This window comes from Cetorhinus maximus, chromosome 2, assembly GCF_964194155.1.
Source record: "Cetorhinus maximus chromosome 2, sCetMax3.hap1.1, whole genome shotgun sequence".
In the NCBI taxonomy this organism is placed as follows: domain Eukaryota; kingdom Metazoa; phylum Chordata; class Chondrichthyes; order Lamniformes; family Cetorhinidae; genus Cetorhinus; species Cetorhinus maximus.
In genome coordinates, this window is record NC_135880.1 from 122,931,080 (window position 1) to 122,949,707 (window position 18,628).

At 44.8% G+C, this 18,628-nt stretch overlaps 1 protein-coding gene across 1 annotated transcript in view; it reads left to right on the forward strand.

The window, feature by feature from the left end:
• LOC144689691 (doublesex- and mab-3-related transcription factor 1-like) overlaps positions 1-18,628 on the forward strand; it is a 181,101-nt gene that overhangs the window by 46,450 nt on the left and 116,023 nt on the right. Inside the window, exon 4 of the mRNA XM_078557002.1 lies at positions 7,556-7,590. Within this exon, the coding sequence (XP_078413128.1) occupies positions 7,556-7,590 (35 nt within the window). The remainder of the gene's footprint in view (positions 1-7,555; positions 7,591-18,628) is intronic.

Below are 18,628 nucleotides of genomic sequence, written 5' to 3' on the forward strand. Positions count from 1 at the left end.
TCTCTTCCACTTCCTCTTCCTCATGCTCCTCTGATGCTTGCTGTTCAGGTAGTAGCAGGGATTGCATCCTAATGATGGCATGGTTGTGCAGCATGCAGCAGATCACCAAGGATCTTGACATCCGCCCTGCCAAGTATAAGTGTTCCTGCAGAGTGATCCAGGCAACAGTAGTGTTGTTTTAGCATGTCAGTTATCTGCTCTATAACATTTTGTTTGCCACCATGGCTTTCATTATATGCACGCTACATACTTGTGTTTTGTACACCGGAGCTATGACCTGTATTGTCAGCGCAGAGCCCTTGTGGCTGAATAGCACCACCTTTTGTTTTGCCCTGGTGGCTCAGATGCAGCTGACACAGCGGACTACTGCAGAATAAATACACAATGACTGCTACTAGGATGCTGGGCATTAACATTGCATGACTTGCTGCTTATGGTTGCATACCAACTGGATGCTGAGGGAATGAAATCCCCCTCAGTTTCAGTATAAGGGTGACTAGACATGTGGCAGAGTGAGTTGCGTGCAAACAGTGGCACCCTTCACCATGGGAAAGCCTCCAGGCTTCATCAAACCACATGCTTGTTCCACCTGCAGGTCCCTGACAATAGAGAATGAAATGTAGTTAGCTCTCATTGAATAGAAAACCTCAGTGACCTCCCTTACTCAACAGTGGCTGTCAAACTGCGAGTTGTTGCAAATATCTCTGGCTCCAACCTTGAAGGAGGCAGGTGCATTAAAGTTCATAGCCATGGTCACTCACAGCCACTGGTAATGCAGTCCTTGCCTTGCTTGGATGTTGTAGTTCTGGTTGCAGTGGATGATAGATTCAATGAGAACATTCTTACTGAAAGCACAGATGTCTCACACATTGTCTCTTGCTGAGATTCAGGTAGGAAAATTTCTCCCTGAGTACCCTGGGTTGACGTGGTCTTCTCCTGAGAACTCTTCTCCTCCTCCTCCTCCCTCTTCCAGCAGCTTGTCTTGCTCTGCATGGCCTCTATTCATTCTCTAAACCTTCCTATATTCCAAGTGGAATGGCTACAAGTAAATCCATATCTGGGAGCAAATTGATTGTGCAGAAGTCTTGAAGTTGGCAAGAAGCCCTCTAACACCTGCTATGCTACTGGATGTAGACATCTGCAAATCGAAACAACTATAGAAAGCACAGAACACTTGTAGAATCCTAGTAGCTGTCAGAAGAAATCAACAAGCAACTAACCTATAAGTAGTTGATGAGTAAAGAAGCCTTGGTGCAATTGTATATAGCCTTGGTGAGATTGCACCTGGAGTATTGTGTACAATTTTGGCCTCTTTACCTAAGAAAGGATATGCTTGCCATAGAGGGAGTGCAACAGAGGTTCACCAGACTGATCCTTGGGATGGTGGGATTGTCTTATTAGGACAGATTGAGGAGACTGGATTTGTATTTTCTAGAGTTTAGAAGAATGAGAGTTGATCTCATTGAAGCGTACAAAATTCTTACAGGGCTCAACAGGGTAGATGCAGGAAGGATTTTTCCCCTGGCTAGGGGTGGTCTAGAACAGGGAACAGAGTCTCAGAATAAGAGGTAGGCCTTTTAGGACTGAGATGAGGAGGAATTTCTTCACTCAGAGGGTGGTGAATCTTTGAAATTTCCTATCCCAGAGTGCTGCAGAGGGTCAGTCATTTCAGTATAGTCAAAACATAGATCATTTGATTTCTAGACATTATACGTATCAAGGGATATGGGGAATAATATGGGAAAATAGTGTTGAGGTAGAAGATCAGCCATGATCTGGATGAATGGCAGAGCAGGCTCAATGGGCTGAATGACCTACTCCTGCTCCTATTTCCTATGTTCCTTGAAATAGTGCTGTTGGGAGTTTCTTCCTGCTGCTGATAATGTGTTCAATTTTGCGGGGGTAAGAGAGGATATTGGCAGGAGCATTGAACTCCAAAATGGCACCACTAGTGTCAAATCAGCATTGCATGCTGATTGACTCCGTGCCCTGCCAGATCAGCGCAACTCTGACGGACATTCACTGCATGTTCATTAATGCCCTCACCAGTAGGATGTCCTGTATGATTGGCCCCATAAGTGCACGCAAACGTTATGGATGCCATTTAGGGCAGTTATAGCACTCACTGTCATGAAGCTATTAATGTATATAATTTATTGGAAAATATTTTTCATTTCAAATAGAGGTTTAGTCTCTGGGAGTGTCTTATTTGGATTAAAGTCAGCTAGCCTGGGTGCTTTGATGTATACTAGTTTGAGATGTAAGGGAGGTAGAGTGCATTTGCATTTTTTGAATAGAGCACTCAAGAAGGCGAGTGAAATCTGGAACCTAGCTAGCGGAGACCAAGCACTCTGTTTATATTACTAATAAAATTGATACTATAAAAGGGCTTTTATTGTTAGAAGAGATGGAGCTAAAAGAGGCTAGTGATACAATGAGTATTTACATTCAATGAGCTGTGCTAGGTATAACTTCAGCAGTTCTCGTGTGTGCAGGGCAGAGGCAATGTAAGATCAAAGCAACTGTAAGCCTACCGCTGTTTCCACAGGAAGCAAAGTGAAAGGAATCTCATTTTGAATTTGTACGGTGAAAATGCTTTGCCTGGTGTTTAGTTAAGCCTATGGGTTGCTGTTGCCTTAATGGAAATAAGTTTGGGAATTTGTTAAAAGTTATGATTGTAGTAATTTGTAGCCATGTGTACATATTTAACTTGTGTAAATTAATAAAATGTTTCATTTAGTTTAATATAACACCTCTCGAACTGGTGGTTTGATTCCTGAATTTAGAGCTGCACCTCAAACATCCCACTTAAAAAATATAGGTTATGACAGTTGTTTAAAGTTTCCCTCTGGGATTTTTAAATTACTCAGTTTTACCGAAAGGCTGTCTCTCATAACACTTACAAAACAAGTGCAGCCGAAGCCAATTTCTCACCAATGGTTACTGGTTTGCTAATCTCCTATCCTAACTTGTACGCGATAGTAAGGGAGTGATCAAATAATCTGATTCAGGGAGTGTTTGTTGTAACAGTAATATTCTATAATTATTTTAAATCAAGTTGGTTAAAAATAAATAAAATGTTAGAAGTAATTAATTTTCATAATTGACTTTGGTACCAAAGGAGAATGGAGCCTCTCAGCTGCAGTTGTAGGTTCATGATTTTATTTTAGTTAATGTTACAAAGACAAATTATATGGCAGTATTTCTTGTGTAAAGAAATCTTGCAAACCTTTGGTCCTGACACGGAGCTTTGGTGACATTGAGCACAGGTTGAAAATCACCTGTAGAGTTCTGATTTGTTGTGCTCCAGATTTGGTGGGGATTTTAAGTAACACTTTCTTGAGGCTGTACAGCTGTTCAATATGGGTTTACCTAAATCCCACACAAGTCCATGGTAACTGGTTGCATGCTGATCTTGATGTGTTTCAAGAGGCCTCCTGTGAGGCTGCTCACCATTGTATAAATTGCTGTGTAACTGTTTGGATGACTTTTCCACTGGGAGTTGATTCATGTTTATTTTGTTACCTTCATTTTTTTCTCCTCAAAATTTGCTGTTAAGGGTGTATTTCAGAAGATGCATTTATAATATTCATCCTATCTCTGTTCATTAGCAAAATGACCTCTCCTGTCTCGCTACCCTTACCAGAAGATCTGCTGTCATGGTATGTTACGCTCGTCTGTCTTGCACCATCTTTGCACATCCACTGCAGCTTGGCTGCAACTGCTCTGTGAAGTCCATCATCCCCTCTAGAAGGGATCTCTGTAGCTTTTCAGCTTTGATCAAATGGCTGAAATACTGACATTTTCTTTTCTGGATGGCACTTTTTAGAGTTCTTTTTGCCCTTGCAATTTCAAGCACCTATTAATTTGTCTTATGGTCTGTCTATGGAATTTTAAGCAAATGTCTTAGTATCCACATTTCAAAGGGTTCTATTTTCTTCCACAGATCCTTAATTCTGGGGTATGCAGGAAAGTGGATAGAATGTAGCATTTTATGAATTTTTTTGCTTTTTGCAAAGCTTGAGTTTTCTTGTTAACACCTCCTTTATCTTCACAAAATTACTTCTGGCTCTCTCTATCCTCCTTCTGATTTTGGCAGCACATCATTTGTCCTAAGTAGACAAACTTATTTACTTGTTCCAGTGTGACACCATCTTCACTCTAGTTTCTTCTAATTCCTTCCAACTACCATTGTTTTTGTCTTTTTGGAGTTCATACTCAATCCATTTTTACTTGACCTATGATATTATTTAGAGGCTCCTATGATTCTGCAAGTAGCTTTCTATGGTTAGCGTACTTATTGCGAGTTTGATATGTTCTCCAATTTTTACCCCGGAAGTACATCTGACTCTGAATAATTGTTCAGTGTACAGATTGAATAACTTTGGTGACAGTACACAGCCTTGTTATACTCCTCTCTTCACTGGAAACATATCTGATTGTCCATCTCCTAGCCTGATGCTCGCAATTCAGTCCCAATATAGGCTCTGAATAAATCTTACATCTTTACTGTCAATGTCACATTTCACCAGTTCGCCTATAAGCTTTTGATGATAAAGACGATTGAAAGCTTTGGCATAATCTATTAAGCATACCTAAATGCTCTTGTTTACTTATAGATAATTATCGAAGATTGTTCTTAGGTTAAATATTCCTTCTCTGGTTCCTACTCCAGGTCGAAATCCAGACTGCGTTTCACCAGTCTCTGCTTCACATATGCTATTATTTCTTTCAATTATGATTTTCAAGATCACTTTAATGAGATGACTCATTAAGCTTATGGTTCTAAAATGATTGTTTTCCATTGTTTTAGGTTTCTTAGGTATCTTAACAAATAATGAATGTCCCAAGTCACTTGGAATGTATCTTTTGGTATATATTTGATTACAAATTTCTGTTATCACTTCTATTTCTGTTTCTCTAAGGGCTTTTAGATGTTCTGTTGTTACTCCATTTATGCCTGGAGCTTTTCCTGTACTCATCAATTTCAAAGGGTTCTTTACCTCTGATATCAGAATGATTGGTCCATTGTTTGTCTCCATATTTGGATTATCTTACAATCCGCTTGTGTAAAATATAAAGGAGAACTGATTATTGGATTTTTATAGGTGTTTTGAAGCTGAATTGGCATGCAAGATTGTGAGCTACTTGCCTGGAATTTTAGAAGAAACCCGACAAAAACAGCACAGAGTCACTTAACACTGTTTCTCCAAATTTCCACCAATCTTCTCCCACAATTATAGTGATATCAGAAAAGCACCAAAGCAATTATACCCCATTGTGCTTTTGTATAGGACTATTCAGGGGCCTAGTGCCTAATTTTGAGATGCAGCAGCTCTGAGAAAATGTGTTGGCCATATCATTTTTAAATCTATTAAGTTGCTTTCCTATGTATTTGAGTCCCCAAACATCAGTAAAACTATGCTTTTTAAGTGAAAAATATTAGTGCCGCTAGGTGGTAGGCATTTTATTTTGAACCATGTGGTACTTTGAATTATTAGTCTTCAGTGTAGCTAGAATTTCATTATGCAACATTTTACAGGTTGAATATCTGCTATCCAAAATCCTCAGGGCCGTTTGTATATCGGATTTCAGATAATATTGGTTTTCAGGTACCATGTTTAGGATGAGGCCTGTTTACATTACAATAGCCAAAGCGTAGGCTAGCTATAGTCTAAAGTAAATAAAATGACTTGAAAACTAAGATGTATCACTGAATAATGTATGCAGGGTACCTGTAATAAGTTCCCTGCCGTGGTGCCATCTGCGATTCTGCTTGTAGGAGAGGGTTCAGAGAGTTGATGTATTCTGCTGGCTGGCATTCTTGGATAGTTCTTCCAACTTCATCTGCCTCATCAACTTTGGTTTTCGTTTCGTAAGTTTGTCTTTTATTGTATAGATTAACATTATTTCTTGCTCACTTATAAACGCGTGTTGTTCGAGTGCACCAATCAACCCGTCACACATCTTAATGATATTGGGCAGGATTTTCTGGCCTTGTCGTGGGTGGGACCCACCACAGGCGAGGCAGCGCCCCAACCAGAAGTCCACTGACTTGCGGCAGGACCAGAAGATCGCGGCGGCGGGCGGATGCGGAAAACCCCGCCAATAGTCTATGGGCACTTTCTCTACCGCCTTCACTATGTCATCCTTGTCATCATTATTTTTATCAAGTTGATCTTGATGTAACACTGTTTCTGAAATCTCCCCATCAGTCAAAGATTGTGCGACGGAAGCATTGTTATCACTGTTAAATACTTCCTCGATATCCTCAGCCTCCAGCGTATTCGCACATTCCATTGAAATACATTTTCCATTTACCAGATGTGTTTCCCTTGTTCACAGGAAAACTTTCAAAGTCTTCATCAGTATTGGGCGGAATCATCCCAGATTTGCACTAAGTGCGGTAGCATGCGGGAAAAAGAGCGTTTTAACCACTGACCTCAATGGTGGCTTTTCAAGCCGTATCATCCCAGTTCCACCTCATTAATCATGCCTTCCCGGGAAACATGCTGTTTGCTGGTGGGTGGCCTCCGATTTGCCCATCACGCCGTCACCTTGACGCTTCCTCACGCCGGGCACCATATTTAAAGTGCAACCGCTTGCACACCTCCCAGTACTTCCAGCCCAGGACTGCTGTACAGAAGACATGGCCCTGAAAGGCAAGAAGACTACAGTCCCCCGATTCAGTGATGCATCCCTGGAACGCCTTTTGAACGCCGTGGAAGCCCGCCTTGATATCACCTACCCCCGCTCTGGCTGCAGGAGGGGCAGCACCATCACCACTCTGGCTTGGGAGATGGTGGCAGCGGTGGCCAGGGCCAATGCTGCCCACAAGAAGTTGACCATCCAGTGCAGAAAGAGGATGAATGATCTCATATGTGCTGCCAGGGTAAGACAACCACCTCATCAATCTAAACTCTCACACTCACAAGCCCATCACACATTCACTGGCATTTCACTCTCTGCCAACTCAAGGGACATCACCACTCACTCTCTCACACACAGCCTATCATCTCCATCTGGCCTCATCTCCTCTGGGGATCACCTCCTCATTCCGTCCATGGCTCCACTTAGCACACAGACATGCACACATGTGGCATCCTTCTCATTTGCCCTGGCATATGCCTTGCTCACACTCTCCATCTATCTTTATGCAGGACAAGATCGCGCACAATAAAAGGGAGAGGTCCCAGACCATCAACATCCTCAGTCCTTTCGAAGACTTGTGTGTTAGAGCTGGCCCGAGAGGACGTGGACCATTCCTCCGGTGACAGCGAGGTTGGCACCAAGCATCCAAGTGAGGGTCATGCACCAGGTTATTACTCTGGCAATTCAGCTATGAGTTCATTTTTTTATGTACTGCGGTAGCCATGCACTAATAATCTCCACTTTCTCTCATAGGCACATCTGCCACGTCACCCTCAGGCAACCTTGGCCCTGACTCCAGCGCTGACAACTCCTTGGATGAGGACCCTGAGGACAGCACCCTCGAAGATCTGTCACTGCACTCACCCATACCCTCCACCAGTGCAGCGACACACACCTCGGTGAGATCTACATGTACAGCAGGCTCGGGTTCACTATCTGGTGAGCACAGCACACAACCTGTTCCGCAGCAGGAAGAGGCAGGGACACCAAGGTCGCCAGCATTCGGAGGACTGCTGGAGGCAAGGTATCTGCGGAGTCTGAGTGAGATGATGAGCCTCTGGACTCAGTCCTCGATCAGTTGTTGGAGCTGCAAAGACAATCACGGGAACAGCAGGAAGGGATGTCAGCTGCACTCCTCACATTGCAAGGCATGATGGAGGAGTCCATCTGCCTTCAGTCCGATGTGATCATGCTGTTATGCCAATGCACCGAGGTCAACATTGGCAGGATGGCGGCCGCCATGGAGGCCTTGATCCAGGACATGTGTGCTACACTGCTTTGTGGGCTGAACTCCATCGCTGACACCATAGTTGGCCTCCAACAGTGCCAACGTGAGAGGGGTCTGGGGCAGCTCGATCTCACTCCAGCTTCCACTTCTCAAGGAGTCAGCCAGGAGCCCTCAAGTACCCATAGGGAGGAGGATCAGCAGATGCACACCCTGGGGCCATCCACATCAACCAAGGTGACTCTGGGACTGTCTGGCCTATCGGAATCCTCTCTTCCTGTGACCTCAGCAAATCAAGCTCCGCAGGCCGAGAAGGATGCCACAGCCACACAGGACCCTGAAAGCAGGCCAGGACCCTCTAGGTCTCGGCCTGCTAAAGGATACCTGCCAAAGTCATCACAGACAGGGCGTAACAGTCAGCAGGCTGCCTTCACCTCTGCTGTGGATGTCAGGGGAGCACCAAGATATAGTGGCAGAGTTAGGAAGGTTAAGAAGATGTAACTCTTTCAAGTTCAACCAAATAAACTAAATTAACGAATCATAAGAACGTGTAGTTGCACAGCCTGGGCAGTGATGTTAATCACGTGTACATAATGTTCACAATTGTAGATAAACTCCCAAGAATATCCCCTTGTCTGTGGCTGCTTGTTACGATGAGCAGTGTTTGTGTCACTCAGATGTGAAACCTTGGCCCCTACACAAAATAAAGGCAGGTTTCTCAGTTTAGGGCCTCGTCTTTGTGGTTTGTGCAACCTTCCCAGCACACTGAAGGTGAACCTTCACAGTCACTGGTCACATCACTCATGCCTGCACCTTGATGGACCTTATCATTGCTGCCAGAATGTCCTGGGCCTGCAGCACAGTGTTCCGTCATTCTTTCTGTGTGCTCTCAGCACCTTTTGAGGTGTGGCTGGCCACCATCTCATTCCCAACTGTGTCCTGTGACAGTTCGGCCCTGAAGGGTTCAGCTCACGAAGGATGAAATAGGATCTGGAGAAGTTACATTTTCCCTGTTGCGTCCCCATGATATGACCCTGTTCACAGAGCGCAAGCGAGCTCCCATCAGCCAGGCAGGAGTCAGACACTAACATAAGCTATGTGAGGATCTGTAGAGTGTCCCCACTGCATGTTGTCATCATCCTCCTGGAATGTAGGGACTATGGGCATCTACTGCATCTCCATGACAGGAGTCTTATCACAGAGGGTATGTGCGCTGCCATCAGCCAGACAGGAGTCAAACATTCACAGATGCAATGTGAGGATCTATGGTTTCTCCTCAGTGCATGTTGTCATCATGCTGCACGAACCTAGCAGTTATGAGGGCCTCCTGACCACGCCTGGCTTGTCTGGCCAGTGTGATGACCTCATCGCTGTCATCCTCGCCTTTGAGGACCTCCTCACCCTCATCCCCATTGACGTCTTTACTCAGTGTAGGAGATGTGCAGCTCCTCCATCTCCTCTTGAGCCAGCTCCTCTCCCTGTTTCAGCACCAGGCTATGAAGGGTGAAGCAGGCGACGATGATCCATGATAGCCTCTATGGATTGTATTGCAGGGCTCCAAATGACTGATCCAGGCACTGGAACCTCATTTTCAACATTCCGATGGTTTGCTTCACCCAGGCGAGAGTTGAAACATGGGCCTCGTGTATTTTCTCTCTGCTGCACTTTAATGCTGCTGCATGGGTGTCATCAGTCACGTCCTCTGCAGGTAGCCCTTGTCCCCGAGGAGCCAACCCTGCACACTCGGCGAACCATGGAAGTCGTCAGGGATCTGAGACCTACTGAGAATGTAAGAGTCATGGACGTTCCCTGGGAACCGTGCGCAGACCTGTAGGATGCGTTAGTGATGGTCGCACACCAGCTGAACATTCAGTGAGTGGAAGCTCTTGCAGTTGACAAAGTTGACCGCTTGTTGCCATGGAGATCTGAGTGCCATGTGAGTACAGTCGATGGTACCCTGCACCCGTGGGAAGCCTGAGATCTGGATAAATCCCAGTGCTCTTTCCTGATCCTGGACGAATTGCATGATATTGTGAGCCTTCACGAATATGGCCTCATGGTTGAATTTGTGCCTGGGGGCTTGTGATATCCTACAGAAGTCTCCTGTGGAGCTCTGAAAGGACCCACTGGTGTAAAAATTGAGCACTGTGGTCACTTTTACGACCGCTGGCAATGGATGCTCGCCATGTCCCTGCGTCGCCAAATCCTGCAGCAGGTGGCTGCCCGAATCCTCACCCGCCTCCGCCCCACTCCACCTGACTGATTGGCGGCAGTTTTGCCCATTGGACTGCACACTGTGCTCTCAGCTCAGGTGCAGGCATTCTCCTAACCTGCACTGCAAGGCTGCTCTGTTAGCTTGAACCATGGGGGAAACTAGTACAAATCTGAATGATAACATTGCAAGGGACTGTGGGCGCCTCCATCAGTGATTGCTCCATGGCCAGCTTTCTCAAGGAGATTGTACGACTTGCCCGGTTGTCCAATTGTTCTGCAGTCCACTAAAATGCTCATTAGTTTGCAGTCAGTGCCAGAGGGGTGAAAAGATCTGGAGCATTTACTGGCATTTTAGTGCCTCTGTGTTGCTCAAGTGGGCAGATAAGCTGGAGCCCCGACTCCAAGCATGTCAATGTGGCTGCACCTGAACGGAATGGTTACTTTATACAAGGTTTCCCTAATGCGCAGCCGCTTCTCTCCCCGCCCCCTCCCACACGTGCTTGTGCACTGCCATCAACCGACATGCAGCCCTTGCCCCCCCCCCACCTTGTCCCAACCGCAGTGCAGCCCTTGCCCGGGCACCACGGTGTCAGCCATGCAGGAACAAACAACTTGCCTCTGCCCTCACCTTGAATGCACGGCACCTCAACCTTGAAGTTTAACAGGCTACCCTCATGAGCGCTGTGCAGTGTTACTGTGCGCTCAACCTCTGAGTTCTCCTCAAGGTGCAATCACCAGGTGCACGCCTTATAATTGCTGTTGTGAAACAGGTTGGTGTGTAATCGCGCCGATGTGCCTGGATGATCCAGCGTGGAGAGGTGATTCCGGCAAGCAGGGCTCATAATGAAAAGCAGATGTATTAAAATAAAGTTCCCAATGTCCGGCGACAGGAAAGTTGACGGGTGGAGCGGACGATCGCAAACTGCTTTCACGACGGTGTGAAACTGATTTTTGGCCTTCCCGCCATATTGTCCGCTCATGCCCGCCATGATGCCTGGCGCCAACGGGTATGGAAAATTCCGCCCATTATCGTCTTCAGTGAACATTGTTGCAGGCCAAACGTTGTGCCAGCCGTTGGTCAAGGTGCCTTTATCAACAAGGCACCCGGCATTAGCAGATGCGTAGATGGTGTCCTTAACTGTAATCTCCTTTTGGAAGCCTTCCACCCCCTGGCCTCTGTTCACTGCACCGAGCATACTTTTTAAGAAGACTCCTTTATATTTACGTTTCACGGACTGAAAATTGTCTTGGTCCATAGGCTGAATTAATGACGTTATGTAGTGGGGGAAGCAAGCTGCGAAAACATTGTTCTTCACCAAGAGTTCAAAAGGGGGTGTGCTTAAAAATTGTCCAGGAGCAACATGATTTTACAGTTCTCTTCAAATCTAGCTACTCGACAATGTGCACGTGGCTCTGGTAAAAAGTGGTTGTGAACCCAATCAGAAAACCTGTCCCTAGTTACCTAGACTCTCTTATTTGCATAGTAATGAACAAGTAATGTCCAAATACCTTGAAGTCCCTGGAACATTTCCTCTCCCCGAGTACAGCCAATTTACATTTGTGTGTGGCAGCCGCATTGGCACAGCCAAGGGCACTCAGCCTGTCCTCAGCATCCTTAACACCCGTTGGTGCACTCTCCTCAGCCGTTGCTGATGTTTTCCTGGGGGCATATCGCGAGAACGGACTCGTTCCATCAGCATTGTAAATTTGTTCAGGCGAAAAGTTTTCGTCTGAAATTAGCCTAGCAAACTTATTGATAAATTTTTCAGCAGCGTCATTGTCTGCAGATGCTTTATCACCACAAACTTTCAAAAATATGATAACATGATGCTTCTTGAATTTCTGCAACCAATGCTTCACAATTATTTTCACAACGAGTCTGGCTCCACATTTCTCCTCAAGGAAGAGGCTGATCTTGTCCTTAAGTCTTCTGCTGATCAGTGACATAGGAGCCAGGTTTTGACATAAGGTGTTGGATCCCAATGTGTCAGGAGCACCCCGCACCCCACAAACATAAGGGCTGACACCCAGTTTATGAGAATTCTTCAGCGTGTTGGTGTTATAATTAAGTTCATTTGTCTGAATCTCACTCACATTCTGCAGTGCTGCTTGTAATTACTTGTGTACAATTTAGTAATGATTGTAAATCCTGAGGAATGCATTGTCCTGCCTCCTCCACATAATCTCTGAATGCATTGATTACAGAAGTAGGTGACAACTTAAGTCACTTACAGAGAGAAGAATTTGCCTATTCTCCATAATGTGGTGGCATTTCAGCTGGCCAATAGTCTTTGTCAAGAACACGCAGTTGGTAGATCAGAGATGCATGACTGGATTGGGCTGCAGGGGCATGACATGGTTGTGAACATTTGCTTTTCTAAATTATTAACAAGATTGGCTCAAAAACTGCTGATAATTATGCTGATAATCTTATTGTTTCTCCCTAACGAAACCGTTCCAAACTTTCACCATACAACTACAACTTTGGCCTCAAGAGTTTTTGTGCCAGGTCACTCTATCAGTCCACGCAAAAAGCGTATGCTGTGAAAGATCGGTTTGTCTGCATACACAACCATTGTAGTGCGTTTCTGCAAACACTCTTGAGAACATGCTGAGTTCATGTAATGTGTCATACATCAGAGCTAAGTCTAAGGGAAACTGTTTTGAGGAAATTCTCTTTAACAGACCCTCATAGGTTTTCCTGTTAGACGCAGACCTTGTTTTATCTTTCATTGCCAATTCGAAACGAGCATATAATGCTTTATAGTTGCGTCACACAGCCTGACACTGTTCGAAATGAACTTGTTACACATCTGGGGCAGGATTTTTACCTTGTTTGGGGGAGGGGGGGTGGTGGTTATAGGGCACGGCGGGCGGGCCCGGGAGCGACCGCGAAACTGACCGCAGCCTGCGATTGGGCCCCGACCACAATTTCACGCTGGCTGGTGTGAATCACGCACGGAAATGTTCAGGGCTGTCTGGGTAGCGGGGGGAGGGCGAGTGTGGAAGTCAGCGCATACACTGGGTGTGCTCAGTGAAAGCTCCCTGAAGGCACAGAGCTGCCTTGGGCAGCTGAAGATTTCTAACATTAAAAATAAAGATTTTAAAATTAAGATAAACATGTCCCCTCATGTGAGCCTGTCACACAAGCAGGGACATGTTAAAAATGAGATTTACATTTTTTAACTTATTTTAAATTAACATTGGAGACCTCATCCCACCCGTGGATGAGGTTTTCTCAAAAATCCAAAGGCTGCTTGGCCTTTTTGCCTGGGGGCAGGGAAAAATTCACTTTAATTAATTTATTAATGGGTTTGTTGGCCCTCTTAATTTTTGGCGGATGCGCTGCCAACTCCTGCGTGCGCCTGCTGACTGAAATATCGTGAGTGCGCGATGATGTCGGGATGCTTGCCGGATGCCATTGCGCACAAATTTCACGCTCGTGCGTGTTGGGCATGTACCTGGGCGCCAAGCTGAAACTCCAGCCCCTGGTGCTTAAAACGCAGCTATTTTGGAAACTTGTTGTTCTAATTCAGCAATGCATTCTGCCAGCATTCTCAGATTGAGAGGTGACCTGTTATACACAAGTGTCTAATTTGTCCATAAATGAATGGAAATGGCTCACCCCACTAACTTCTGCCACTGAATTGCCCACTGGAAGTTTTAACCTATGGTTCAGGCAATGCCAAACAATAATACCTGGGTATTGCTTCATAAGTCTGTTAGCTGCACCTGATTTGGTGCCCAGCATAACACTCGCTCCATCACCAGCAAACGCCACAAGATGCTGCTTCAGGTAGGAGTCATCAAAACCATGTTTCTCAAAACATTCAAGAAGATACTTAACTATTGTATCAGCTATTTGACCTGGAAGTTCAAGCAGATCTATAAACATGAAGTGTAGATCATCCTTCTTATCAATTTCAGATAAACTGCTTGAGCAGTTTTGCTACTTGGGCTTGCAGATTCATCAATAAAAATCGAAACTTTATCCTTGATTACTTTGATATGCTGGCAAATTTTCTTTCTCATCTTGGTAGCTATGTCATCAATAATTTCCGCAGCACTGTGGTGGGAATGCAACCCAATTCCTTTGTCAACATCATTTTCACTTTGAAGTTCCAGCATGCCAAAATTGTCAGAGTAAGGTCTGTTGTTTTGAGCCAAGTAGTATGCAGAACGGTAAACTGCACAAGTCTACTTTAGATGAGTTCTGTTCAAGTTGTCACAAATTTTTCCAGGAACCTCTTCATTTGCTTTTTCAACGACACATTGCACAGTGATGTGAGCTTTCGACAGGTTGTGTTCTACAGTTTTTTTGAGAGGTTTTATACGTGTGCTTTGGTTGGATCCGTTGCCTGATCCACAGTACAAACGCCATTCATTCGAAAGTCTCAATCCCTTGGACGTGAAAAGTGCAAAGCTGCTAATAATTGCGCACACTTTACACCCAAGTTTTTCATCCTTATAGTCTAACCAAGGATATGTCTCTTTTATCCTCTTCCACGTTTCCCCTGTCCACACATCAGCACAGGGATACAGACCTGCCACAGGACCAAGCTCAGTTTCAGATTTACATGGTGTGGTCAATTTTGAATCTGGCTCTGAGGCAGCTGCAGCTCTCCTCTCCTGCATCACTCAGTGTGACAGGACTTAGATGTTCTTTACTTCACTTTCTGCACAAAAGACAGAAGTTATGCTTTTGTGTTTCATGGTCACTGTGTAGCTGTCAGGTGGTTTTTAAGGCTTGTTTGTTTTTTTCCCCCAATTACATGTATAGCAGGCTCTTGGGTTTGGAGATTTTAGAAATTGTCCTGTTTCCTGTGGGCAGCTGTTAGCAATTCTGACTGAGGCCTTTCGCCCTTCAGGCTGGCAGTGAGTACTGAGTAGGCCAGTGGATTTTAGGCTGTTTTATTTTATAAGCTGTTAATCTGCAACTTCGATGCGTCGAGAGCGGGGTGTCGGGGACAAAAGACATAATAAGTAAACATTAAACAGGCAATGACTGGCACGCAATGCAGCGGCGCTAGAAACGGAAAGTAGTTTTGGCACATTGTTCACCTCCAGGGTTTCAATCTTCAGCAGTTCCTTTGGATCTCCATGTAGACTCAAGCTTCACCTTCCAAGCACATTTTCAGATCTTCAGCCGTGCCAAGCAGAACACTATTGCGCCAAAGGCCATCAGTAAGGAGTCACCAACGTTTGGCTACCTCCTCAGATCTTCGTAGCTTCCTTCAAGCCCACTTCCCTTCAAGTCTTCTCCCTGTAGACTTGGTCCTGACTCAATGGGATCTATCTCTGATCCCTATCTTTGACTCTTAACTGGGACTTTATTTCTGGGACCCTCCCTGCTCCATGGGGCACCTCTGTAATGGCACTCCTGTTCAGGTTACCTGACCTGTAGTTTCGCACTGTTTCAGTTCTTTAGCCCCTTCTGAGCAGGTGCACAGGGCCGTTCACCAGCCCATGGAACGATAAAAAACAAACTGCGCATGTGCGGCCAGTTCTTGGCTGGCGCATGTATGAAAGCCTCGAGAGCTGTCGCAGCCTGCTGGGAAATGTAGTTCCCGGCCTGGCCTCCAAAGTCCCGATCCGCTCCCCGACTTCTTGGAATGCCGGTATTGGTTCCTTGGGTTCGGGCTTTGGAAATTGTCATTCGTCAGAACAGGAGGTGTCAGAGCGGCGCCCTGGTAGCACTACACACCTAGTACTATTGAAATGTTTTCCAAAGTTGTCCATAATTTACATGAAGATTTGTTTACAGCAATTGGTGCTTTGGATTCTCCTCCCTGTACTGGTGCTAAATCAATATAATTGCATATTTGTATTGGTTTGGGAATAAAGTACGATGTATGTGGTGCATTTTCATTTAGACTTTTGAAGTTTCTTAATTCAAATATGCCATCATGGTTAAGGTTTGCATCCTCTGCTTATAATACAGAAATTACAGAAATGCCTTGATATTCTAGTGTTGGTTTCATATCTTCACACAGACCCCCCCCCCAACTTTGGGGAACAGCGGTGGAAGGATTATCAATCTGTTGAATCGCACTATTAACGTTCCTTCTGTGGCCAGCAAGTCCTAGAGTGGGACTTGAACTCACAGCTTCTGGCTCGGAGGCAGGGGTGCTACTGACTGAGCCACAACACCTCCTACTTTAGTGTTGATCATTTGTTAAAATTTGGGGCAATATTTTATTAGTTACACTACATTGCGATGGCAGCATTATGATTTGCTGACCCAATATCAGAGCACAAAGATGGTATTCCCTGCTCCCTCCATCCAAATAGTCATCTTCCTAGTTTAAAGTGTCTGCACTGCAGTGGCTCATTAAATGACCCACTTGAGTGGGGTTTGTAATTATTTGCCAGTCCTGCTCTGCCAAAGTATGCAGAAGCTTACATCATGTGCTCCCAGATGCACATAGACCAAGGATATTATATTGACCCTTTTAAGATCAAGACTTCTTGGGATAATTTTGACTCTTGTCAATAGTTTAAAGCATGTGATGTTGGCACAGCTACCTAGCAAGCTGCCTCTCCTGATTTTTGCTTCCATTGAAGTCATTTGAGATGTTTAACAATGGCTGAGCTGACATCACATGCTTTACATTATTGCTAAGAGTCAACATTGCCCTCCTTGTTCCCCTTTGTGTAATAATTTCTTTGATTATAAGCATTTTGTTGATTATGCTCCAAGCAGCACTGTATTCTGACTGTTTCTGCGAGTGGTGTGTGAGTGATCACTTAGGGCTGTCTGCAATTCTCTTGAATCAGGGAACACAGACTATCATCCATGTACACTTAAATACATTCATAGAGTTCAACTTACTGATCTCATGCTCCTTCATGTCACAAGGAATTAAAATGTTTAAGATAATCATTGATTTCCTTTTAAAGTTAACTTTAAAAAGTCAACTGCATGACTGCAGCAGATGCACAGTACTCTTAATGTGCCATGGGGTGTTTTTCTACATAGTGCTACATAAATGGAAGTTGTGGTTGAGATTATCTCTTGCGACTGATGCCATACTATAGATTTCTATAAACCTCAGTAGCATTATGGTGCACTTTTGTCTTCAATCCATTGCACAAGATTGCAGTCTAATTTGGTTTTTAGATAGTGGTTTTTCAAGGAATATAGCTGAAGAGATCAAAATATGCTTGTTGCAGAGTTCGAATGGTGTCTTCCATCCTCCCAGTTTAATCTTCCCTTTGGAGAAGTTCACATTCAGGCTGATCGAGCGGAAGTCATGTATAAAATGCTTGAAGAGTATTTCCTCTCTTGTCAACAGCACAGTGGTCTGTGGAATCGGGCAGGTTGGCATCGAACCTCTGACTTTGCAGGAGTGAGAGTCTTCAGTGGTGTGATTCACTCCAAGGTGTTCTCATTCTAAATTTCCCACACTGTTTTACAGCTCAGTTCCTCCTTCTCCTGTATATAACAGGTACTACTGGGCCTATAGGCTGTTTTGAAAAACTTCAAGTAAAGCTTTGTCGAGGTGTTAGTGAAATTCGCTTTACAGCTGCTACTTGATGAACTTTGATCAGAAATCCATTGCATTTGTTTCTGTTCCGCTCACTGCTCAGGGCTCTTTTGCTTCCTATATCAGCGCTCCTATGGTGCACACCTCCCACGGCAGCATGCAGGTCCCCCTCCAGCTGCAATCTCCGTTGACCATGAGCATTGCACAGTGCCTGTCAGTATCCATCCGTTCAGGATTTGGAAGAAGAGACATTCCTGAGGAGGAGGGACAAGCAGGTGCACTGGCTGAGTGTGCAGTACAGGAATTACATCATGCAATTCATGCATGACTATCTGGGCATGTTAGAGGAGACCTACTTTACAGTCAGTGAATCAGCAGGGAGGCAGTCACTGACTTGTTCTGTCTGCTGCAGACTATATCCAGTACAGGACCACCTTGCTTGTTAGGATAAAAGTCACCGACTCATTGAACTTCCATTGTTGTGACTCATTTGAAGGTACTGTGGGTGGCATTTCAGGTGTCGGCCATGGCTCAGTGTGTAGTACTCTTGTCTGTGTGTCAGAAGGCTGTGGGTTTAAGCCCCGCTTCTGAGACTTGAGCTCAAAATCCAGGCTGACACTCCAGTGCAGCAATGAGTGCTGCACTGTCACAGGGTGTAGTCTTTTGGATGAGCAGTTAAACTAAGGCATTGTCTGTCCTCTCTGGAGGAGGTAAAGTACCCCATAGCATTATAATGAAGAAGAGCAGGGGGTTTCTGCCAGGGACCTGGCCAGCACTCATCCTTAAAATGGACAATCTGATAATTTATTTAATTTATTTATGTGGGAGCTTGCTGTGCTGCTATAAGTGACTACACTTCAAAAGTACTTCATTGCTAATTGGCGATGTCTTGAGGTTGTGAAAGGCACAATATAAATCAAGTTCTTTCTTTTCTTATATATTTTTCTAAGTCCATTTCCACATCTGTCACTGAAACAGTTTGCGCTCGGGTGACATACTGCCATTTTCCCACTGGGTGAGCAATTGGGGATAAGAATTATTGATTTAAGAT